The sequence below is a fragment of the Cavenderia fasciculata genome (genome assembly GCF_000203815.1).
Source record: "Cavenderia fasciculata unplaced genomic scaffold Scf_Dfasci-G-b-285a01.f1-5, whole genome shotgun sequence".
In the NCBI taxonomy this organism is placed as follows: domain Eukaryota; phylum Evosea; class Eumycetozoa; order Acytosteliales; family Cavenderiaceae; genus Cavenderia; species Cavenderia fasciculata.
The window spans coordinates 541,199-566,000 of record NW_004457708.1 but is presented as its reverse complement, the minus strand read 5'-3'; the positions used below and the strand labels follow the sequence as shown (position 1 = coordinate 566,000).

The following is a 24,802-nucleotide window of genomic DNA, read 5'->3' as shown; positions in this document are numbered from 1 at the left end:
ATCATGATGTGTTATATACTATACTATACTATGTCGACCCAACCCCCACATGATCGATTGATATGATATGTTTGATTGTTTTGAAAATACAAATACCAAAAGTGGATTTAGTGTTTGTTGTTGATGATGGTGATGATGGTTGTGGGCTATCCATCTCTTATGATAAACAAACACAACAACAAATACACACATCCAAACACCAACAACAAAGGAGAATTGAAGATCATTCACTAATATTGTGTCCCTCTCTATCTATCTATCTATCTATGTTATGTAGTAGTGATAACAGTAACACAGAACAACAAGAGAGAGGAATAACCCTTTGATAGGAAATTCTCAATAATAATAATAATAATTTAACAAAACTCTTGATTCCTTCTTATCACAACTCTAATATTGGGAATTAAGGTGATCGATCACGAAGAAGAATTAACTTTTTTTTTTTTTTTTGAATTTTTTTTGTTTTTGTTTGAAGAAGAAGAGGAGCTCACCCACTTCCACCAACCAACAAGAAGAAAATATATATTAGAATTTATATTATTATTATTATTAAAGATCAAAACAACTTGCGTTTATCACTTACCACTATCAACTTTTAACTACTATCTATCTATAGTACTGTACAAAAAACTCTCATCATTGTAAATAGAATTCTATTATTTGTCACTTTATAAGAATCATCAACAACCCAGTCAAGTCAACAACATTTCACAGATCATCTTTACATTGTAAAACCAAAAGAGATAACAATAATATAATATATATAACCAAAGTACTTGATCGATCAAGATAAAGTAGAAATAATAGTAATAATAGTAACATTGAAAGAAGAAAGAAAGAAAGAAAGAGATGGCAAGCGAATTCCCAATGGAGGATTATGACGACTTTGATAGCAGTTCATTGACTACCAAGAACTTGTTTGAAGGAGGTTCAGCAGAGTATGTATAGGTGTATAATATAATATACAGCGATAGAAGAAGAATGATAGATAGATATCTATCAAAAAAAAAAAAAAAAAATACTAATATAATCTAATGTATCCTACTCTTTTGTTTGTAGTAAATATCATGATAGTATAAATACAGTTATGCAGATGGGTTATAATACTGGAGGATTTGGTATTACGCAATCGGTTAATGGAACATTTTACTCAAATCAACCAGTTGACTACAGACCCGTTATGAATGGTGGACAGCCGACATATGTGGCACCCAACAGCGGTCCCCACTCTCCTGTAAATATGCAACCTTCCAGTCCGATATCCAGTCCGCTTCCATCACCACAGTCATTCCGTCAGTCTCAAGGTCAGCTCGGCCAGATGCCACCCCAACAACAACAACAACCAATCATGTACCAACAACCTCAACAACAGATGCAACCACAACAACAACATATGATGCAACAACAACCACAATACTCTATGCAACCACAACAACAACAACAACAACCTCAACAACAATTCCAACAACAACAACAACCACAAATTGTACACCAACCAATTCATCAACCACCACCACAACCACAACAACAACAACCACCTTCTACGGCAATCAGCTCACCACAACCAATCTTGGACACTATCTATAAATTATTGTCAGAGCAAGAACAGACACTTGTCCAAATGATTCACGAACAATCGATCCTTCTCAACAGGCTTCCACAAACCTTGGACGAAACCACCGTACAACATCTCTCCAACCTCAGTCAAAAGCAAGTCACACTCTCTAACCAAATGAACACTGAAATGTCTGCTTTGGATGCCACCAAGAAGGGTATGATCCTCGATCCAACCGATCTTGCCAAACTTTTTGCTCTCAAGCAAGATCTTCAAATTCAATTTAAACAATTACATTTACTTCACAATGAAATTCAAGCTGTTTTGAATCCTGGTTCTGCTTCTTCAAAACCAAAGTAAGAAGAAAAATAGAAGAAAAGATTATATAATATTTATTAATTAATTTATTTTAATTTAAATTTTAGTGTTGCATTGGTATTAAAAACTCAACCATTCCCAGTAGTTATTACAAAGGGTAAACAATTGGGAGAAAATCAATTGGTAGTTCAAATTTTAACAGGTGCTAGATCAAATTTCCATATCAATGGTCCAGTAAAGGCTACGTTGCTTTGCGATTCACACCCAACCAACAAGAATAATCCACAACAAGTTTTAGAGATGGATACTCAGCCAATCTATCCAGCTTCATTGACTGCTCATTTCCCACTCAAGTTTTTGGCTGGTACTAGAAAGAGTTCTGTAAATCTAAAGTTTGGTGTAAACATTCGTGACATGGATAGCGTCACTACTGCCGTTGAATCTGACTTTTCAAATCCATTTGTTGTCATTACAAATGAATGTCAATGGGAAGGTAGTGCTGGTGTTTTATTAAAGAAAGATGCTTTTGATGGTCAAGTATGTAATAGAAAATAGAAATAGAAAATAGAAAAATATATATAAATATATAAATATATAAAAAGAAAAGAGTATACTAATATATATATTTATTTTTAGCTTGAAATTTCATGGCCACAATTTATAAATACACTTCAAAGACATTTCCTTATAGCAACAAAACAAGACCCGGTACGACCAAAGAGACCATTATCTCAATTTGATTTTAAATATATACAAACTCATTTCTTTGGTAACCGTTCGATCATCCATCAACAAGATTTTGATAGATTCTGGGTTTGGTTTGGTAAATCAATGCAAACTCTTAGATACCAAAGACATATTTCAACTTTATGGCAAGAGGGGTAAGAAGATATATAAAAAAATAGAAAAAAGAAAAGACAAATAATATTTTGATTTTAATATATGTTTTTTTTACTTTCTATTTAGTATAATTTATGGATATATGGGAAGACAAGAAGTTCAAGACGCACTTACAAATCAAGATCCAGGTACATTTATTATTAGATTTAGTGAGAGAAATCCAGGTCAATTTGGTATTGCATATATTGGTTCAGAGGTACCACATCGTATCAAACATTATCTTGTACAGCCAAACGATACTGCCGCAGCCAAGAAAACATTCCCAGACTTTTTAGCAGAACATCCACAATTTATCAACATTCTTCAGTGGTCAAAGGGATCAGACGGACTTCCAAGATTCCTCAAATCTCATAAAGATACTGCTTTGAATTCATTTGCCCCAAGGAGAGCACAACCAACTCCAGTTGGTGGTTACGAACCTCTTTCTAGTTAAACAATCTTAAAAGAATGTTAATAATAATAATATAATAATAATAATCCAAAAATAATAATAACAAGTAAGAGTAATAATAATAATATTCATCTCCATAACAAGTATAAATACTTTAAAAAATTTTTTTTAGTGATTGGCCAAATAGTAGCCAATCGCTCCATTAACTCACCATCCAACAACCAAACAACAACTACACTCACTTATAATATTAATACTTTTAAACCCCCAATAAGATTGCAATGTAATAAAATCAAAAGTTATATTTATTAATCTATAAGCAGCTGTTGTAGGTTAATCAGTTTTTAAATATTTTCTAATTAATCTTGGTTTAAGGAAAGATTTATAAATAATGGCAGCAGCCAATATACTAAAAACAAATGTAATTAGACACCAAAGGAATACAGATGACATGCTTGCAGATATCCATAGTTGCCCAAATTCATTGGCACCAGTATTTACTCCACCGCCGGCGCCAGCACCACCAGATATCTCTGAAAATGATCCACCCTTGAGCCATTTGATGTGACCGTGATAGGTGAGTGTTGATCTAAGGTCAGATTTAACTTGAACAAACTTATCTTTGACTGGATATATAGTGGCACCATGAATAATACCATCCTCTTCATGAAATAAAACATTGATATGATCGGTAACATCCAAATGATCAGTTTGAACAAATCCCCAAACCGGTATATGAACAGGTATATAAATCTTTAATTTGTCATCTGGTGATAATGGTATTCTACATTCCCATGAATCTTTTTTGATAAAAGATAAGTTTGTTAATGTAAGTGAATTGATGTGATAAATGCTTGTGGTATGTGTACATACTTTCTTGTTTAATATTTTGAGTTAATTGTTCATACATCTCTTTTGTGCTGATCGCAATACCACAACTAAGGAACGTATTCTTTCCATAAAAGAATGTAATTCCATCATAATCACCTTTCTTTCTCTTTAATTAAAGATTGTAAAAGTTAGAAACTACCCTTTTTGTAATGATTTATAATGTAATAATGTATTATACAAACTCCTTCACATCTTGGACCTGGTCCCCATTCCATCGTTTGTCTATTTAAACATTCTAATTTAATAGCATCACCAGGTTGATATTCTAAAGAAGAGTGAGAGAGATTAGTAAGAAGTAAGCAACAAAGTATGATTCAGGCAAACAAGGTATAGTACATACTTGCAAGATTCTCAGCATTCGAATACGACGATAACAATAGAATCGTATATAGTATTACTAGTAGTATTGATGGAAGAGGTGAAAGTAATCTATTCATCTTTTGAATTCAATCCTCGTGTTAATGAATTTGATGTTATTAATAGTTGACTACTAAACACCCAAAGAACTGTCTGAGTGAACTTCATTTTTTTTAAAATTTGCTTGGCAAAGATGTTCGCGCCAAAAATACTATTTGGCAAACATCTGCTGATTTGATAGTGTACTCATTGATTGCACGTTATATCTTTATTATACATTATTTATTATTATTATATTATTAGTTAGCTACTACGACTATGTATGTGTAGTAAATAAATAGATCTACATATGGGTACAACAAGTAAAAAAACAACTACTTCTAGTAGTACAACAACAACAAAGAAATTAACAGCATCAGCTGCAGAAAAGAAGAAGAATGAAACAACAACAACAACTACTACGTCAACGACATCATCATCAACAACAAATAAAATAGAAGAACAAGTAAAACAAATATTTGATGAATGTCAAAGATCAATGACCACACATAAACGATCGATGGCTATTCTAATGTCGATCCTACACAAGTGTTACCAACATTCATCAAAATCGGCTGCGATCTTTAACAAGGTCATAGAAGATGTTATCGATCGTGTATTGGTACACTTTACAAAAGAAGCATCTATCGAAAGAATATGCAGATTCTTTAGTACTTTTATCAATGCCATTTCATTGCGTCGGGAAAATGAAGAGGACAATAGTGGTGGTGGTGGTGGTACTGCTGAAGGACAATTGGTACAACAGATAAAATATCCACAAGAGATATTGGATATTCACGAAAGATTTATTGTCAGTATTCTAGAGTTTCTAGTGTCAAGATCACAATCCAAAGAAAAGGCGGTTAGATATAGATCGACTATGCTCATTGCCGATATATTATTGGCGTTGCGTGAAGACTATGAATTCGAAACAACTCTATGGGACAGTTTGACATCATCACTTTTATTGAAGGCCAAAGACCGTATCCCCGCCATTCGTCGTCAATCCATCCATTGTCTCTCACGTCTCCAAGATACTTCTGATCCCAATGACATTGTTACTACCACTCTACTTTCAATGATGTCTCATGATACTTCTCCGTATGTCTATATAAATATTTAATCCAACCAATTAAATCATAATATTAATATTACTTTATATTTATATTTATTTTAGAGATGTAAGATTAACTTCTGTATCTTTTATAATGATTTCTAAAAGAACATTAAAGGCCATTTTGGAAAGAACATTGGATCAAAATACCAGTGTTAGAAAAGAGGCGTTTATGACTATTGCCAAGCGAATCGATGCTCGGTGTATCCCTGTGCCATTGAGAATTGGTTTGGTCAGAAATGGACTCAAAGATAGAGAGGCAAGTGTAAGAGAAGCTTGTCTATCAATGGTTGTTGATTATTGGCTTGAAAGATTAAATGGAAATTTATTTGATGTATGTAAACAAAATATAATATAGTTGGACCTTAAAAAAAATAATATTAATATTAATATTTTTATTTGTTTGTTTGTTTTTAAAAAGTTATTAAAATTCTTTGATGTCGAATCATATGAAAAGGAAACGGAAACTACATTGATGGAAATATTTAAAAATAAGAAGGGTGTACCCTATTTAATGGATCATTACCTGATGATTCCAAATGATTGCCAAAATATGACAAAGGAAGAAGCTATCTTTTTCCGGGTACTTTGTCAATACTTGCATCAGGAAAACAAAATCGAAGAGATGGATATGATCTTTTCATCAATACTTGAATACAATCAATTATTAATTCATTATTTAATTACAAGTAAACAACTGCAACAACAACAACAACAACCTAAACCCCAAGAAGAAGGAGAAGCAGAAGAGGAACAGGAAGAGGAACAATTGGATGGGACGTTGGAATTAGAAGATAGATTCTTTCAAGAATCACAAATCATTTTAATTGGAAAATATTTAGATTATTCTGATCATGTTGGATGTACACAATTGACAGATTTAATTAGACAATTTTTATTATCTTCTTCGTTGGATGACGGACATTTACAATCAATGTTGGATGTACTTTTCAACATTAATATTGATCAACCTGCCATCTACTTTTCGCTGCTTGTTGGGGTGTTGTCTGAACTCGAGCAGATCCTCAACCCGGAAAACAGCAGTCCCGACGACCAACAACTCTACGAGTTGGAAAAGATGCAATCTTCAACCATCGAACAGCTCTCTGACATTATCTCACAGAGCCACCAAAAAATAGAATCTATCAAACAAGCCAACAAAAAGTACATCCCACCACAGGCAAAAGAAGAGATTGATCATTGTAAACGAGTCATCAAAGATGCTCAAGAAAAAGTTGACATGTTGGAAACTGATAGAGATATTGTCTTGCAAGACATTGATCTCATTGAATCGTCAAAGATTGTCATTGATATTAAAAATCTACAAATTATTATTCATTTATTACAAAATCAAAGAAATGTAAGCAAATAGTATTTATCAATTTATTTATTCAAAATATTAACTTATAACTTTCTTTTTTTTTGTTTTGTTTTAGACATTTAATAATCAAAAAACAACAAGTTTGAAATTAAGAGATTTAATAGAGGGTCTAACACAACAGGCAAGAGTTAGATGCGACCGATTTGATAGTATCAAGGTATTGCCATTGGTTATTCGTAGTGTTGGTTTATACGCACTGGCAAATGTACAGTCGTTGCCAAATGCCATTCATTATCTTGAATCAATGTTGGAAACATACAGAGTATTGGATTTCCCATCAACCAATTCCGAACATGATGTTGATCGATTGGATGTATACTCCACTTTGGTGGAAATTACATTTGACATTATTTTATGGTACAGTGAATCATTTAATCAATATTTTGTAATTGACAAACAACTAAAAGAAAAAGAACAAGAAGATGATGAAAATGATCAACAAGAGGAAGAAGAAAAAGAGGAAATTACAACATTGGAAATAATTATTAAAAGATTATTTAAACTATTAAAATCATTTGTAGAATTGAATAATAATCAATCAAATGATAATGATAATGATAATGACAATGAACAAGATCAAGAAACTGTAAAGAATAATAGATTGAAAATCATTGAAAAACTTGTGGAAGGGTTTTCAAAATCTATTATACATCAAATCCTATCAAGAAGAAATCAAGATGATGATGGTTTGGAGAACCAAATAATGGTGTTTTTATTTACACTATTCTTTGATCCCAAGCAATCATCAAACTCTACCAACAAACAAATCATATCACATTTTATCAACCTTTATATTTTTACTAATAATAATAACCAAAATAACCAAAATAATAATAATAACCAAACTACAACTACTACTACAACTACAATTCAAAATAATATACCAATTTCAAATAGATTATCATTGATTCATTCAACCTTTTTACCAATCATTAGAAATATTAGTGATCGTCGTGCAACCGATGTCATGACAACTGGAAACAGTCTGGTGACGGTCGTCCAATTTTACCAATGGATGGTGATTAGCATGTTGGAGAAATGCGAGAGTGTCGTGGGGAGACAGATCAGCCAGTCACTCGTCAATCTCCAGCTTGTCACCCTCCTCACCAACCTTTCACTCGAGGCATTGGCAAACACTAAAAAGGCCAATGTCTTGGTCCGTCTCTTCCAACAGATAAAGTTCACCAATGCCCGTCACGTCGACGCCAACCAAATCAAGGAACTGGTATTCCTCTGCGACAAGATGACCAATGAAATCAAAGCAAAACTATTATACAACCAACTCTCCAAATATCGTTCCTCTCTAGTTGATCTAATCAATCAGGTTAACAAATTGAATGGTATTAGTAGTAGTAATAGTAAAAACACAGATGATGATGATGATGAAGATAATGACAATGGCCAAAGACATTACTTGGAGTTACCAGAGACTAGACAAGAAGCTCTCATTGAAATGATTGACCAACATCAAATCGATCATGATGATTTCTATATTGCCAAGCAGAATCAAGAGAAAGAAACCAATAATGGTAGTAAAAAGAAAAAGAAAAGTATTCGAGCATCTTCCTCATCTTCAACCAACAACATAACAGTTCAGGCTAGAAAATCAACCACCAAAACTACTACTACTACAACAGTTGTACCAGGAAGTGCCAAGAAAACTGGTACACCTGCCAAAAAGAAATATGAAAGTGATAGTGAAAGTGAAGAAGAGGAATATTCAATCTCATCAGATGAAGAAACTGAAGAGGAATATGTATCATCATCCTCTGAATCATCCTCTGAATCAGAAGAGGAAGAGGAATCTGAAGAAGAATTGGAATCAAAGGTAGTCATTGTTAAAAAGGAGCCAAAACAAGTTACCAAACAATTATCCAAACTTTCCATACAATCCACCACTAAACAACAAGACAAAGAGCAAGATGAAGATGAAGAGGAAGAGGAAGAGGAAGAGGAAGAGGAAGAATCTGAAAAGGAGGATGTTGTAGTAAAAAAGATGAATAGTCTTGATATCAAGAAAAAGAAACAAGAAATAGAATCTGATGAGGAATCAGAATCTGAAGATGAAGATGAAATAGAGTCGGATTCAGAGTCTGAATATGAATCTGATGAGGAATCACAGTCAGAGTCGGAGTCGGAATCTGAATCTGAATCAGACAATGATAGTGATAAAGAGAATGAAAAGCCATCCAATATACCAAAAAATGTACAATCCAAAACTAAACCAGTTCAACAAACAAAACCATCAACATCCACATCCACATCTACCAAATCATCATCATCATCATCGACGAATAGTAATAGTAATAGCAACAGTGGACAAAGACAAAAACTACTATCAATGACTAGAGGTAATAGAGCTAGTTTAAATAAAGTAAAATAATCCTTTGGGTTAAAATACAAATGGAAACTTAAATTACAATTATAATAATTTTAATGAATGTTCAATGATCAACGAAATATCAATGATAGGTACTTCTTGATTTGGAAGTTTTTGATGACACCAGATATTTTTTAAAATTGGTTAGCTTACCAATCGTCTTGGCTCAAATTAATGTTCTCCTGGGAACTCCCAAAAAAGAGATATTAGAATACTCGAATGGGGGACAGAGTTCTAATCAACCTGAATCATCATCTATTCAGTTTCAAGGGACATTAGGTTCTAGAATAGAATCTTATCAAAGATCAAATGATTAAATTTTAACCGAATATCTTGATTTAATAGAATCTTGGTATGTTCGATTAAAGGTAATGCATATGTATAAATAGATGGTGGAATTTCAATTCACTTAAAAATCAATACAAACAAATATAAATCTAATTCACAAATACAAATAATTAAGTTATCTTTTTTTTAAAAAAACTTATCCAATTTCTTAAATTCTAGAACAATGTCGCAACCAACATTATACTATGTATGTAATAGATAGATAATAATAATTATATCTTTGGCCATTGTCTAATAATATATATTTTTGTTTGTTTTAATTTATAGTTTAACGGAAGAGGTAATGGTGAATACCCACGTCTTATTTTATCATTTGCCAATGTCCAATTCAATGACAATCGTGTCAACGGTATCGATGATGCTCTCAAGACACGTCTTCCATTTGGTCAACTTCCATTCTATGAAGATGAACAAGTACAATTGGCTCAATCAAAGTCTATTGCCAGATACGTTGCTCAAAAATACAAGGTTGCTGGAAAGAATGAAGTTGAAGTTGCTCTCTCTGATGCCATCGCCGAAAGCATCTATGATCTCGTCAATCCATTTTTAGCTGCCAGAGGTGATGCTGAAAAGACTGAAAAGTTCAAGACTGAAACAGCTCCAAGATTCTTAAACAATTGGGAAGCATTACTCTTAAAGAATGGTGGAAAGAACTTTGTGTATGTAATACAACCAACCAACTAAATAACCAATCATCATACCATATTCATTAAATTAATATGTTCTAATAATATTATTATTGATCTAGTGGTGAATCATTTACATATGCTGATGTTGCTGTATTCCATGCATTGGATTACTTCAAGTTTGCTGGTGTTGATCTTCTTGGTGACGCCACCAAGTATCCAACTCTTAACACCTTGACTAAATCAGTCTCTGAAATCCCATCATTAAAGGCTTATTTGGACAAGAGACCAACCGATTCAAAGTTCTAAACTTATTCACATATACACAAACATATAAATATGTATATCTCTAAAATTAAATTAAAATAAATCCATTTGTAATTAATTATTATTCCAAAGACTATTCTTGATTGTGTCTTTTCCATTTTGATGGGTGTTTAGCATAACGAATAGTACATGTTATTAACGGAACGACGCGCGGGTTCTTCCTTTTCCAATTTAACTCTTATAGAGTACCCTATAGATGTGATGATGATGTTGATGATGACTATTCATGTTTGTCCCTAGCTAGCGATCTAATTAGTTGTAAACACACAACTATATATCTAATTCAAGTGAGGAAGAACAAGTGGATAGATGAATAGATTAGATAGGTGTAACAAGCTTTGAGGAGGTGACAGTGAGCTCTAAACTCTCTAGTGTAGGGCCAAACCCAGAACACCTTTCAAACTCTTTTTCTTCCTTTATGATCCCTGTTGTTGTTTACCTGTTCACTCCTCGCAGATATCGTATACAAGGAGGTGAGGAGAGTGTGCCAAAGTTAGGGAATTCGTCCTCGACAGATAAAAAAAAAAAAAGAAAATTCAAAAAAGATTGATTGAGCACAGTCTCACATCCTGTGTTTTTTGATAATACAACCGCTAAATTACTTACTTTCTATCTTTCTCCTCTCGTCATCATCATCATCAATCTTTGCCTTATATTCCATAAAGAGAGAGAGAGAAAGAAATACAGACACAGATAGAGACTATATTTATTTATTTACATTGTAACATTACACATACACAAACAAACAACAAACAAACAAACAAACAAACTCTTCTTCAATATATAATATCTATTTTTATAATCAAGTTTGATAAGAGTTTGTTTATCATATAATAATAATTCACTTATTGATTGCAAGTATATAAACTACATATATATATATATCATGGCATCAAATCACCATACCTCTGTTGTTGCAACAACATCATCAACAGATGGATTACAAGGTTTGTATCATATCATAATAATTATCAAGTATACTTGAGATTTTTTTTGTTTGATATTAATATCTTTCTTTCTTTCAAACTATATATACATATATTTATATTAATGATGATAGCTATATATTCAAAAGTTCATGTAGATAGATCAGAATGGAGAAGAAATGTATTAAAGGGTAACCCTGAAATTAATAATCTATGGTATGTGTGAAACTAAAGAAACAAAGACATCTATCTCTCTCTCTCTCTCTTTTATTATATATACTAATTAGTACATATTATTTAGTGAAAGAGTTTATCCAATGAATAGAGGTATATTGTTTGGTAAACAATTTAATCCAGGTAAACAAGAAGTTAAACAGAGATTGAGTAGAGATGTAGTTATACAGCTGATATTACAGCACTTGCAAACCAAAGGATTAAAACAAACCAAGGCAATGTTGGAAAAGGAGTCAAAGATTAGTACTCCGTCGGGCGAGGGATTAAACGAGAGCCGATTGGTAACATTTATACGAAAGGCGTTGAGAGATTCGGACCGTGTCTACGACCTGTCGATGGAACACGCCGAGTATGGTACAGAAGAGAAACAGGCCAAGATGTTGGAGCGTGAAGAACTGCTCTATCAAATGGACCTGTTGGAGGATGAGGATGAAGGTGACGGTGTCAACATATGGGAAGAGCCCGTAGAGAATATAATCATAGACAGTGTGCGCAACACCGAGGACGACCAAGACGAAGAGGTTGTCAAGAGTGGCTCGCTCAACAAGTTGGTAGAGAGATTGACACACGAGTCCAAAGTGGACTTGCAGTTCCTCAAAACGTTCCTCATGACGTATCAGTCATTTTGCACGCCCGAGAAGCTGCTCAACAAGTTGGTGCAGCGATACAACGTGCCCAAACACCGTGTGGGCACGGCCAGCATCTACGACGAGACGAGTATCAAGGCGATCCAGCTAAAGGTCGTCAATGTGTTGAAGAAATGGTTGGACGAGTACTACTCGGACTTTGACGACAAGTTGTTGCAGTCGCTCAGACAGTTTATCGAGCAGCAGATCCAGATCAAGCATCCGGGCCCATCTGCGGCGCTCATCAAGTCGATCAACAAGGTCGAGAAATTAGTCATCTCCAAGCCCATCTTTAACGAGAAGACGCCCGAGCCAATCGTGCCGCGTAACATCTTTTCGCAGAACCTGCAAATATACGATATCGACGAGGAGGAGATTGCGCGTCAAATGACGCTCATCGAGTTTGAGATATTCAAAAAGATCAAGCCACCCGAACTCCTCAACCAGTCGTGGAACAAGACCAAGCTCAAGCACCGTGCACCCAACGTGCTCAAGATGATCGATCGTTTCAACAGCGTGTCCATGTGGGTCGCCACCATGATTATCCAGACGCAAAAGGTCAAGGCTCGTGCACGTATGATGACCCGTTTCATCAAGATCGCAGACCACCTCCGTCAAATGCACAACTACAACTCGTTGATGGCTATCATTGCCGGACTCAACTTTTCATCGGTCTATCGTCTCAAATTCACACGTGACGAGTTGTCGCAGCAGATCATGCGTACCTATGGCGACTTGGAAAAGATCATGAACTCTGAGAGTTCGTTCAAGGCCTATCGTACGCGTCTGGCCGCCTCTTCACCTCCCGCTCTCCCCTACCTCGGTGTGCATCTCACCGATCTCACCTTTATGGAAGAGAATCCCGATCTCATCAACATGGAGGTGGCACCCAACAAAAAGGTCAACCTCATCAACTTTACCAAACGTACCCTTGTATTCAAAGTCATCTCTCAAATCCAACAATACCAACAACTCTCTTACAATCTACAACCCGTTCACCAAATCCAGGAATTCCTTCTCAATATTAAATCAGATTACAAGGGTCAATCTCTAGATCTCTATCAACAAGATCTTTATCGTGAATCTTTACGTCGTGAACCAAGAAAGGCTCAAAGATCTGATATTCAATAATAGTAAAAAAAAAAAAAAAAAAGAGGCAAAAGAAAATCAAAAAAGAATCATTTATATTTTAGTCAAAATAACAATATCACCTATAAAAAATATAGATGATATTGTAAAAACAACAACAAACAATCCCCAACCATTCCAAAAAAGTAAATAATAATAATAATAATATATAACATAAACTATATTTATAAATGTAATAATACCACTACTTACAACAACAACCAAAATAAAAAGAAGCAAAAAAAAAAAAAGAGAACAACAAAGTACCCTTTTTTTTTTTTTTGTGAATATATATATAAATCTAATTAGTTGAGTGATTTGATGGTTTATTTATTTATTGATTATTGGTTGTAATTATTTGTTTGTTTCCTTTTAATTCCAGATCGGGGAATTAATTTTCTTTTTTTAAAAAATAAAATTTTTTAATTTATTAAAAAATGAGTCATGTCTTGGTGTTTGTGAAGGTTCATTGTTTTAAAAACAACACTAAAAGCTTACTTTTGATGATTTGTTTGTTTGTTTATCGGTATATAATGATTAAAGAAGAAAGATGAGTACAACACCAACAACAGCAACAAATACTTCAGTTGATGTATCACAATCTTCAACACCATTAATATCATCACCAGCACCACACTTGTTGAGTTCATTAAACTCTAGTGCATCTTCTATTCCACCTCCCTCTCCCATCCCATTCAACTTGCCCAATAGCAATAACAATAGTAATAGTAACACACCAGCAATAACAACAACAGTTAGTTCATCTACGGGAGGATCTTCATCTTCCTTTTTAGACATTGTTGAATCATGGAAACAATTTGGTATCGATAAAAAGAAAGGTGAATTGGATAGCTTTGTATCACAAATAGCTTCAATGAAAGAAGAATGTGTACAATCAAGAAAGGTTTTAGCTAAACAAACTCAAGGTAAAGAAATAGATAAACAATAATGTTATGTTATCAATTGACCTAACATTTCTTTTCATTTCTTTTATTTTAGACTTTAGAAAAGTATCAGATGAAGATAAATTAAAATTATTTGGAACATTATTAAAATTGTATCAAGAGGAAGTTGATAAATTAACAAAACGTAGTAAATATTCTGAATCTTGTTTCTTTGGTGTATACAAGGATCTATCAGAATTAAATGATCCAGTGCCAGCACTTAAAGCTGCATTGGATGAATACAACAAGGTTGACCAGTCAACTAGCAAATTGGAGATTGAAAATAGAAAGTTACAATTAGAGTTGGCAGGTTTTAAAAAGGATTTTCAAGAGATTCAAAATCAAGAAGTAACCATTAGAAGATTGGAAGACAAGGTCAAAGATTATGAAACTAAATTTGAATCAACCACTCTTGAAAAGGTTCAATCTAGAGAGAATGAATTGAGAATAGAGTACAAATCAAAGATTCATAATCTCAAAGATAGAAATCAAGAACTCACAAGACAAAATTCTCAACTTCAAGATGATCTAAACAAAGTTTCAAAATCTCATGATCAAAATCAATCTAGTTTATTTGATTTAAAGGTTAAACATGGTAACTAAAACTAATAATAATTGCAATTGTTATCAGAGCTCTAATTATTTTTGTTTATTTTTAGATGAAGAAATATCATCAAAACAATCAGAAATTGAAATGTTATCAAATGAAATGGAAAGGGTTACAACAAAATTATCAACACTGCAAGCTGAAAATTCATCGATTAGAGAAGAATCAATGAGAGAAAAGAGTGCAATTCAACCATTGGTAAAGAGAATTGCAGATTTGGAATTGGAGCTTTTACAAAAGGATGGAGAAGTGTCGAATTTTTCAGACTCTATCAATGACCTCAAACTCCAACTTAAACAATCAAATGACTATCACCATCAAGTAGAAACATTGTTGCAAGTTGAAAAACAAAAGGTTGAAAGAATGGATAAACATATTCAATCGAGTCCATCACTTCAAGACTATGAATCTGTCAAAAAGGAACTTGAACAACTACAAGCAATCGTTGGCAATGAAGAAGTTCAACAACAACTGCAACAACATCAACAAAATGACAAGATTCTTAAAGATAAAAATAGACAACTCGAGAATGACCTAACCAAACATAGATTAACCATTGCCACCTATGAATCTGAATTACAAGATTACAAACAAAAACTATCGTATTTGGAAAATATTAAAAATGATCAAACTCAATTGATTCAAAAATTGGAAGAAGATATTTCCCATCAAGATCATCCCTCTAATAACTCTACTTTAAATAATAGTAACAATAATCTTTCATCTTTAATTAATGAAAGTAGTGGTAGTAATCAAAATAATTCACCAATTCTTTCAAATAGTACTGATCAACAACAACAACAAAAATCTGAAAGTGAAAAAATGATGGATATTGTTATTTCTCAACGTGATAGATTTAAATTAAAAATTATAGAATTGGAAAATGTAATTATAAAGTAGATTGATTTGTTTACTTTTAACCTTGGTCACTAACCTTTCATTTTATTTTTTAGGATAAAAATCAATTTGAAAAAAATATTGAAACATTAAAATCAGAAACATCATCTTTAAAACAAGATAATATTAAATTGTTTGAAAAGATTAGATTCCTTCAAAGTTATGAAAATAATAATAGAGGTGGAAAAATGACAAAACAAAATTCAATGGTCGATTTGGAAAGAGGTGCAACAGGACAACAACAAGGAGTTGTTGACAAGAAATATGAACAATTGTATGAAGATAGCATCAATCCATTCAACTCTTTTAGTAAAAAAGAAAAATATAGAAGATACAAGGAAATGAATTCAGCAGAACAAGTCATTCTCAATGCATCCCGTTTCTTCCTTTCCAACAAATATAGTAGAATTTTCCTATTTGTCTATTCTATCCTACTGCATCTTTTGGTATTCTACACTCTCTATTACACAAGTACAACCACTCAAGAAATTCATGAACTAAATTATGGAAATCAACAACATACTCCTCCTCCTTTTAATTCAACTTTAAAAAAAGAAGAATAATCATTGTTTTTTTTAATAATAAAATTTTACTAATATATATTTTGTATAACTAGTTTTGTTGTTTGTTTTTAAATTATTGTTTTGTTTTTTTTATTGTGAATGTTGGTTCCCCAGAGAGAATATTTAAATAAATCGATCGAGTTGATTAAAAAATAAAATATTATTCCAAGTTGTTTTTGTTTTGAAAGTGTGAGATGGTTGGTATAGTTAGTCAATGGATTGTTGTTGTTAAATTTGTCTTTGTTAATTAGTTAATGTTTTTGTTGTAGTTGTTGTTGTTTTTTTTTTTTTAAGTATTAACTAAGAAACTAAACATTTCTTGGTTATCCATATCATTGTCGTGGTGGTTGTCGTGGCTATCATAATTGTCATCGTCATCGTCGCCGTCATCGTCGTCGTCGTCAGTATAGTTTGAATAAATATCTTCCAAATAGGAAGTTTCAAATCCACTACTAATACTGCTACTATCGGAATCGTTAGAGTAGTCTTCACCGATATCGCTACTACTAGCACTGCTAACGTTGCCACTAGCCATAAACTTGTGCATTGTAGTAGGATACTTGGAAGCAAGGGCAAGAAGATGCTTGACACCCTTGACATGACGAGCCAAGTATTGAGCGTCGATAACAATCGATTGAGTGGGGACACGATCGTTGTCACCATTGTTGGACGGGGTGATGACCATGGATGAGTGCTGGTCCGAATCACCTTTGGCAGTGGTTCCCAAAGGAACAAACAATAACCACCATGTACGCAATTCAGCACCATCTTCGAGAAGATGGTCGCTTTCAACGTTCAAGTGAATGGCGTTTTGTTTCAAGTACCAACCAACCATTTTCGTTTCACTTTCAAGTGTAACCAATTGATATCTCTTGATCTTGTCCTCTCTAAGATGGTCTTGGAGACGGTGGAAGAATTTACCACCGACACCGTTACCACGCATGCTTGGATGGACACAGAAATAGTCGAGATGGTAAGCACGAAATTCATCAATTTCAATGATAAAGGCGCATGCAACTACCATGATGCTGCTGACGGTTCCGTCCTCAGCAATCGACTCTTCTTCCATCACAATCACACGGTAAAAGTGGTGTTGGACAAGTTGGGAGATGTGTCTCTCTGAGGGTTCACATGGAGTGAAGAAACTTTGGGAATATAACTCCAAAGCTTCCTTACACCCTCTATCACCAAGATCTTTAACTTCTCTTACCAAATACTAAAAGAAACAATTAATTATTAGTATACCGTTTTGATTCTATTTTTCAATATTAAAATTTCTTCTTCTTCTTCTTCTTACATTCTTTGTTATATTTAGATTGAGAGACTTGAGAAGTTTAGAATCAAGATGATTCACTCGTAGGGGATCCATGGAACCCTCCGAAGCACCACCTACTACAGTGAGTAAGTGTTGATCAGATCCCCTAGCACCGGTGTTTGATTGAGCAGTCTCATCAGGAATATGACTTGTGTTTGATGGCGAATCTTAGTGGTTCTGAATCGATTTGGGTGACGGGAGCAATGACTCCGTGCTTGACAGTGACAGAAGTGGAGGTGGAGGAGACAGCGGCATCAGAAGACAACGAGGCAAATCCAGCAGCAGCAACAGAGGCGGCAGAAGCTACCACAGAAGTGGTCTTTTTGCCATCGACTGCAGCCAAGATAAGAGATGCCAAAGAAGATGAGGATGAGGAGGAAGAGTCAGAGTCGCTGCCGTTGAAAGAGGAGAGAAGGGCAGATGGGGTGGTGGTAGCATCAAAGGTACTACCACCTACAACTTGGAATTGCAACAATTTACTTTGAGCTAATAGAGCCGTCATGGAAGACTGTAACAAAAGAGATAACAGTTAACTTTTCGTTAAGTTAAGATAAGAAAAACTACAGCGAGTTTGCTTTTTGACTTGGGTAATTGGTTGTGACTGATAACTAGTACTAAATATATATTAAATAACCTAAATAAATAAACCTTGGTAGAATTTATTTATAAATTATAAAATATAAAACTAAAATATATAGTTATAAAATAATATGTAACTTGTAAGAGATACTAAGGAAGACAGATAATGAATGTTAGTGTAAGTGGTGAAAAAAAAATATGATGGTGAGAGTTGGTTGATGGGTCACGTGATACTCACCTTAAAAAAAATCTTGGGATTTTTATAAAAAAAATAAAAATAAAATCAAACGTTGCGTCGAGACTGGGGAAATTGGTGCAAGAAGAACGTTTGTGTTTCAAATGAATTACTTTTTTAAATTTCATCAAAAAAAATGGAGAAAAGGTTACTGGTAAATAAATAAAGAATATTAATTCCTTTAAAATATGAAAGAAACCCTTCCTTTTTAAAATTTATTAGAGGAGATTGGTGTCACTAAAGAGTGGGGGTAGGTGGGGAAAGAATGAACCCAAAAATAACTCTTTCAACACCCCTCTCGTATCACAACTATGTTGTTGTTCATGATGTAAAGAGATTTAAACCAACAACAATGCAAAAAGGAAACCAATAATATACAATTTTTGAAATTCAACAAACTTGGAATTTCAAAATTAAATTAAAATAATATTATTTGTATGGTAGGTCGGTATTGTAATTACAATCTAAAATTATTATTATTATTATTATTTATTCCTCTGGTTTGTTTTGTTTTGGTTTTGGTTTTTGGGGAAAAAAAAAATCTTATTATTATTATTATTATTATTATTTAATTGTTGTTGTTGTTGTTTATATTCAACAATCTCCCACACATATGAAAGAAATATAGGTACTACTAATCTCGATTATTACTTATATAGTGATCAGTAATGTTGTTGTCGTTGTCGTGGTGGTGGGTATGGGCAAAAAAAAAAAAGAAAGATATCTATTTATGTATATATATATATATGATATGTGATGAGATGTGGGATGGGGAAGATCGATATTACAATTTTGGATTAATAAAGCCTGCAAGTGAAAAGTTATTTGGTGCTTGGGCGGCAACTTGTCCATGAACAAGAGGAGCTGTTTTCTTGTACTTTTCATTGTACAATTCGATGTAGGATTTCTGGATGTATTGGTTTTCCAAACCGAGTTTGGTGCCAGCTTCTTGGACAGAGGCAGCGTCAAAACCCTTGATCTGGATGTAGGTTTGACCAAGCTCTTCGAGTTCGTCAAATGAGATGATGATCTTACCGTCCTTGAATATAGTCGACTTGCGATGAATAATGGCGACCATCTGGTATCCGAGCGACATGAGACCGCCGAGCATGTTGACACCGACGACAAAATCGACACGCGGTGAGATGATAAAGCCCGACTCTTTAATCTCCTCACTAAACATGATACTGTAGATACCGTCGCTGTTACGCACACGGATCCAGTCGTACGACGATGACTCGGACAACACGACACCGGGTGGGATCAAGTAGATGTCATAGTAACGCGCAGTGTGTTGAGTGGGCTGCTTTTGGAGCACAGAGACCACCTGGTCGACGGTCACCTGCTTGAGCGACTTGAGGATGTAGATGGGGTTCAAGAGACCCGAGAACGGGTTGAACTTGTTGACAATCTTGATTTCGGCCAGTTGCAAGTCGGGCTCGATGAATGCCTTGTACATGGGGTATACCGTGTCGGTGATCTGTTGCAGCGACTCGTGTGGTTGCTGACCCGTACGATGCACGTCTCTAAAGATACGTTTGATCAGATCGAAATGGACACCTCCAGAAATCGAAATACGCAAGTCCAAAAGATCTCTGACGTCTTCGTGCAACGCATAGATACCTTCGATCAAGACAACCTTGGATTCAGGTGGTTGTACATTGTTGTAGGCGTATCTACCACTCTTGGTGAAATCGTACAATGGCAAGTCGGTGGCCTTGTTTGACGTGAGATCCGTAATATTCTTTCTCAACAACTCAAAATCTACCAATCTATAATCATCGTAATTCTCTTCTATAATCTGTCTACTTGAATCCAAATAGTTATCTAATGAAATTAATCTAAATGAAATATAAATAAACAATAATTGATTGATTAGTCTAGTGATGACATATCGTTCTCATCTCATTCTCGTCGTTTCAAACATACACAGTCTTTGGTAAAACAGATACTATTTTATGGGCAAGAGATGTCTTTCCAGCACCACTTGGTCCGGCTACACCAACAACAATCACTCTTCCATTATTCTTCTTTCTCAATTGTTGAATGGCTTTGACCGACAAAAAGAATCCTTTATCAAATGACTGTGCAAGAGTAGTAATAGATCAATGATTGAAATGATTAGTATTGATTTGATGTGTGATAGAGAGAGAGAGAGAGAGAGGACATACCAAAGTTTCTTGTTTTGGTTTCATTGTCCAACGTTGGTCGGCACGTTCTTGTAGTTCTACTTCTAATTCATTCATCTTTTATATATATATGTATATGTATATGTGTGTGTGTTGCGTATGTATTGTATTATCACAGTTAGTTGATGATACTTATATATAGATAAATAAATATAGAGGGAGAGAGGGAGGGATGTAGTAGAAACTCTTATAAATATAGGTTAGTATATTTATCTGTGAATCAAAAGGCGGGTTTAAGAGATAAACAAAAAAACTAAAACGAGACAGCTTCGTCTTTAATAACAATAATCCGTTGCAGCGAAAGAATCGAAACGAATATATTCAAATTTCCTTGTTCTCTTTTTTTTTAGATATGCTTGTTTGGGTTTAAATAGATATTATTACTACCGCTACTACTACTACCCCTACTACTACTATCAACCTTAATTGAAATCTATTATAGTTGATAACTAGCTGCTTGGTCGGTTGGTTAGTCAGTCGGTCGGTCTCCTTCCTTTTTATTGAATTTCAATAAGATAAATTGAAAGATACAACCACCATAACTATCTATCTATCCATCTATCTTGTTCTACTGTCCAAACAATATCATGCAATGAATCATCATTTAATACCATATTGTCCATCACTGTGATCAGTTCATTGGAGCTTTCCCAACACATAATGATGAGGAATGAATGATTTCTTGAGTTTTTTTTTTGTCGACTTGTTTCGTCAAAGATGAATGTTGATTAAAAAAGATCATTCTTCAAAGCACTTTCTTTCTTTCTTTCTTTTTATTATTTTATATCATACAAGAAGAGCAGCGATGTTGAGCAATAAGATTGTTGCTACGGCAACAGCGGCAAAAACATTGACATCTTCTTTAATAGGCAATAGCAAGAGATTATCACCATCTATAATCAACAATAATTATGTAAATTCACACCTCTCATCATCATCTTCACAACAACAATGTATAAATAACAACAACAACAATAACAATAACAACAATAAATTGATGAGAGATATCAACTATATATTCAATAACAGTACAACCAAAAATAATAATAACAATAGTCTTAGAAATAATCATTATGGTGGAATGATATTTAACAATCATTATAGATTATATTCAACAGAGAATAAGAATAATAATAATGAAGAAAAAGAAAAGGAAAAAGAAAAAGAAGAAAAGGAACAAGAGGAAAAGAAAAAACAAGAAGAAGAAGAAAAGAAAAAGGAACAAGAGGAAAAGAAAAAGGAAGAGGAAAATGTAAATAAATCATCGACTGATAAAGACAAGGATAACAATAAGGATAAAAAAGAAGATGATAAGAAGGATGGTAGTGGTGGACCCTTTGATTTCAGCTATATATTCCGTGCATTTAGTAAGTTATCTTACGTAACCAAAATATAACTTTTTAATATTATATATATATACTTACTTTTTACATAATTCTTTTTCTTTTTTGTTTTTAGAATGGTCAATTCCAATTACAGCATTAATGGTATTATTCGTAACAACATTGGAAACAGCAGATGGTAGAAATTATATTGATTATCAAACATTTAGATCGACTGTGTTGCCAAGTGGAACGATTGCAGGCATTCACATTGTCAATGGTAACATTGCGATGATTCGTGTAAAGACATCGGAAGGATACCGTCTCTACAAGATCAATGTACCAAACGTAGACGATTTCCAACGCAAGATTGAACAGGATCAATTAGAGTTGGGTGTAGAGTTGGGCGACCAAGTATTTGCCAGCTACGCCGAAGAGAATGCGATATTCAAAGAGATTATAAGTATCATCCCAACGGTGCTGTTTGTTGCAGCATTGACCTACTTTTCACGAAACATCTCGTTGATGGGTGGAAAGGGTCCCGCCAGTCTCTTTAGCAAGAGCAAGGCCACAAGAGGCACGTCAACAACCACATTCAAGGATGTGGCCGGTATGGATGAGGCCAAAGAGGAGATTATGGAGTTTGTGAGCTTCCTCAAGAACGCCGACAAGTACAAGAAGCTCGGTGCCAAGATCCCCAAGGGTGCGATCCTGGTGGGTCCCCCTGGCACGGGCAAGACGTTGTTGGCCAAGGCTACGGCCGGCGAGAGCGGCGTGCCATTCTTTACCATCTCGGGATCCGACTTTATCGAGATGTTTGTGGGTGTAGGACCTTCGCGTGTAAGAGACCTCTTTAAAGAGGCACGTGCCAACACACCATGCATCATCTTTATCGATGAAATTGATGCTGTGGGTCGTTCACGTTCGAGAAATGGGTTCCACAACGACGAACGTGAAAACACCCTCAATCAACTGCTCGTCGAGATGGATGGATTTGGCAGCACTGAGGGTGTCGTCGTATTCGCCGGTACTAACCGTCCCGACGTTCTCGACCCTGCCTTGATGCGTCCCGGTCGTTTCGATCGTACCATCTATGTTGGCGAACCCGACATCAAGGGTCGCAAGGACATCTTTATGGTACACTTGAAAAAGATCAAGATTGAAGGCGACATGGAAGACCTCGCCAAGAAGCTTGCCACCCTCACACCAGGATTCTCTGGTGCTGACATTGCCAACGTTTGCAATGAAGGTGCTCTTGTTGCAGCCCGTAGAAACGCCCTCAAGGCCACATTTAAGCATTTTGAAGAGGCTATTGAGCGTGTACTCGTCGGTCTCGAGCGCAAGAACCGTGTACTCTCCAAAGAGGAGCGTAACATTGTCGCTCATCACGAAGCTGGCCATGCCATCGCCGGCTGGTTCCTCGAACACACTGATCCGCTGCTCAAGGTCTCTATTGTTCCACGTGGCATGGGTACACTCGGTTTTGCTCAGTACCAGCCCAAAGACCAGTACCTCTACACCCGTGAGCAGCTCATCGACCGTATCTGCGTCACCCTCGGTGGCCGTGTCGCCGAATCCATCATCTTTGGCCGTATCTCGACCGGTGCCCAAGACGATTTGGAAAAGGTCACCAAGATTGCCTCGTCCAAGGTCGTCCACTATGGTATGAACGAACGTCTCGGTGTCGTCTCTTTTAAAAAGGAAAACAACGGTGAAATGACCATCGAGAAGCCATACAGCCAGGCCACCTCGAGGATGATCGACGAAGAAATCAGAAAAATTATCAACCAAGCCTACGAGAGAACTCATGTCCTCTTGACCGAAAAGAAAGAGGAACTATTAAAGGTTGCCAAGGTACTCCTTGAAAAGGAAGTCCTTCTCCGTGACGACCTCCGTGAATTATTGGGTCCAAGACCATTTGGTGAAAAAACAACTTGGGCTGAATTAACTGGTGAAGTTACTCCAGAAACTGAATCCCCTACCAGTAGTAGCAGTACCACTGCCACTGAATCAACAACAAACGAACAACCACAACAAGAAAACAAGATTTAAAAATAAATAAATTATAATATAATATATATAAAGAAAAGAAAGAGGCTCAGTGGAGTACAAGGCCGGCCAAATCCTGCCAACCAATATAACCAGTTCAATCGATGGATTATTGTGAAAATATATCCAAGTATTGAGCTAAGTGTTATTTGCTATTCTATTCTTTAAAAAAAAAAAAAAAAAACAAACCAAGGGGACGAAAAATATTCTTTTAAAAAAGGTATTGAATTTGGAAAATATTACCAAAAATGGAAGTTTCGTGTCGAGACGCGAATAAAATGAATATTTAATTGCCAAACAATTAGACCTCTGTCAGTGACTAGGGTTTTGGACAACAATAGATTTGTTGTTTTTTTGTTTTGCTTTGTATCTGGATTAATAAAAGTAGAATTGAAAATAGTAGTCATCCAACCAGTCAGCTTGCTTGTTGTTTTACACATCTCTAAAAAAAAAAAACTTATATTAAAGAGTAATAGATCCCGTCCCTACTCCCTACTCCCTTCCTCCACATACATCTTCACATCCAGACAGACACTGAAACGCACAACACTCCACTCTCAC

The 24,802-nt window shown here is 34.9% G+C and overlaps 8 protein-coding genes across 8 annotated transcripts; 6 read left to right on the top strand and 2 right to left on the bottom strand.

Moving 5' to 3' along the window:
* Nucleotides 1-849: 849 nt before the first annotated feature.
* dstA (signal transducer and activator of transcription family protein) lies at nucleotides 850-3,206 on the top strand (the record flags this gene model as incomplete). Its single annotated transcript, XM_004366266.1, has 5 exons — nucleotides 850-938; nucleotides 1,060-1,911; nucleotides 1,981-2,410; nucleotides 2,510-2,754; nucleotides 2,840-3,206. 5 exons carry the CDS (start codon nucleotides 850-852, stop codon nucleotides 3,204-3,206), a joined length of 1,983 nt encoding a protein of 660 aa, XP_004366323.1.
* Nucleotides 3,207-3,497: 291 nt separating this feature from the next.
* On the bottom strand, nucleotides 3,498-4,492 carry DFA_03912 (uncharacterized protein; the record flags this gene model as incomplete). Its single annotated transcript, XM_004366265.1, has 4 exons — nucleotides 3,498-3,964; nucleotides 4,038-4,161; nucleotides 4,238-4,320; nucleotides 4,396-4,492. 4 exons carry the CDS (start codon nucleotides 4,490-4,492, stop codon nucleotides 3,498-3,500), a joined length of 771 nt encoding a protein of 256 aa, XP_004366322.1.
* A 269-nt stretch (nucleotides 4,493-4,761) lies between these two features.
* On the top strand, nucleotides 4,762-9,643 carry DFA_03911 (uncharacterized protein; the record flags this gene model as incomplete). The annotated part of the gene is made up of 5 exons (XM_004366264.1): nucleotides 4,762-5,552; nucleotides 5,629-5,899; nucleotides 5,987-6,925; nucleotides 7,002-9,320; nucleotides 9,419-9,643. The coding sequence occupies 5 exons, from the start codon at nucleotides 4,762-4,764 to the stop codon at nucleotides 9,641-9,643; spliced, it is 4,545 nt and encodes a 1,514-aa protein (XP_004366321.1).
* Nucleotides 9,644-9,837: 194 nt separating this feature from the next.
* DFA_03910 (putative glutathione S-transferase) lies at nucleotides 9,838-10,609 on the top strand (the record flags this gene model as incomplete). Its single annotated transcript, XM_004366263.1, has 3 exons — nucleotides 9,838-9,861; nucleotides 9,942-10,333; nucleotides 10,423-10,609. 3 exons carry the CDS (start codon nucleotides 9,838-9,840, stop codon nucleotides 10,607-10,609), a joined length of 603 nt encoding a protein of 200 aa, XP_004366320.1.
* Nucleotides 10,610-11,513: 904 nt separating this feature from the next.
* Nucleotides 11,514-13,544, top strand: gefA (Ras guanine nucleotide exchange factor; the record flags this gene model as incomplete). The annotated part of the gene is made up of 5 exons (XM_004366262.1): nucleotides 11,514-11,574; nucleotides 11,703-11,769; nucleotides 11,855-12,504; nucleotides 12,834-12,937; nucleotides 12,963-13,544. The coding sequence occupies 5 exons, from the start codon at nucleotides 11,514-11,516 to the stop codon at nucleotides 13,542-13,544; spliced, it is 1,464 nt and encodes a 487-aa protein (XP_004366319.1).
* A 434-nt stretch (nucleotides 13,545-13,978) lies between these two features.
* On the top strand, nucleotides 13,979-16,552 carry scdA (C-terminal CASP domain-containing protein; the record flags this gene model as incomplete). Its single annotated transcript, XM_004366261.1, has 5 exons — nucleotides 13,979-13,995; nucleotides 14,085-14,467; nucleotides 14,541-15,080; nucleotides 15,145-15,977; nucleotides 16,046-16,552. 5 exons carry the CDS (start codon nucleotides 13,979-13,981, stop codon nucleotides 16,550-16,552), a joined length of 2,280 nt encoding a protein of 759 aa, XP_004366318.1.
* A 289-nt stretch (nucleotides 16,553-16,841) lies between these two features.
* udkC (adenylate cyclase domain-containing protein) lies at nucleotides 16,842-20,927 on the bottom strand (the record flags this gene model as incomplete). Its single annotated transcript, XM_004366260.1, has 6 exons — nucleotides 16,842-17,768; nucleotides 18,088-18,320; nucleotides 18,432-18,481; nucleotides 19,470-20,522; nucleotides 20,611-20,765; nucleotides 20,853-20,927. The coding sequence occupies 6 exons, from the start codon at nucleotides 20,925-20,927 to the stop codon at nucleotides 16,842-16,844; spliced, it is 2,493 nt and encodes an 830-aa protein (XP_004366317.1).
* Nucleotides 20,928-21,591: 664 nt separating this feature from the next.
* rcaA (peptidase M41) lies at nucleotides 21,592-24,244 on the top strand (the record flags this gene model as incomplete). Its single annotated transcript, XM_004366259.1, has 2 exons — nucleotides 21,592-22,237; nucleotides 22,329-24,244. 2 exons carry the CDS (start codon nucleotides 21,592-21,594, stop codon nucleotides 24,242-24,244), a joined length of 2,562 nt encoding a protein of 853 aa, XP_004366316.1.
* Between the last annotated feature and the right edge of the window lie 558 nt (nucleotides 24,245-24,802).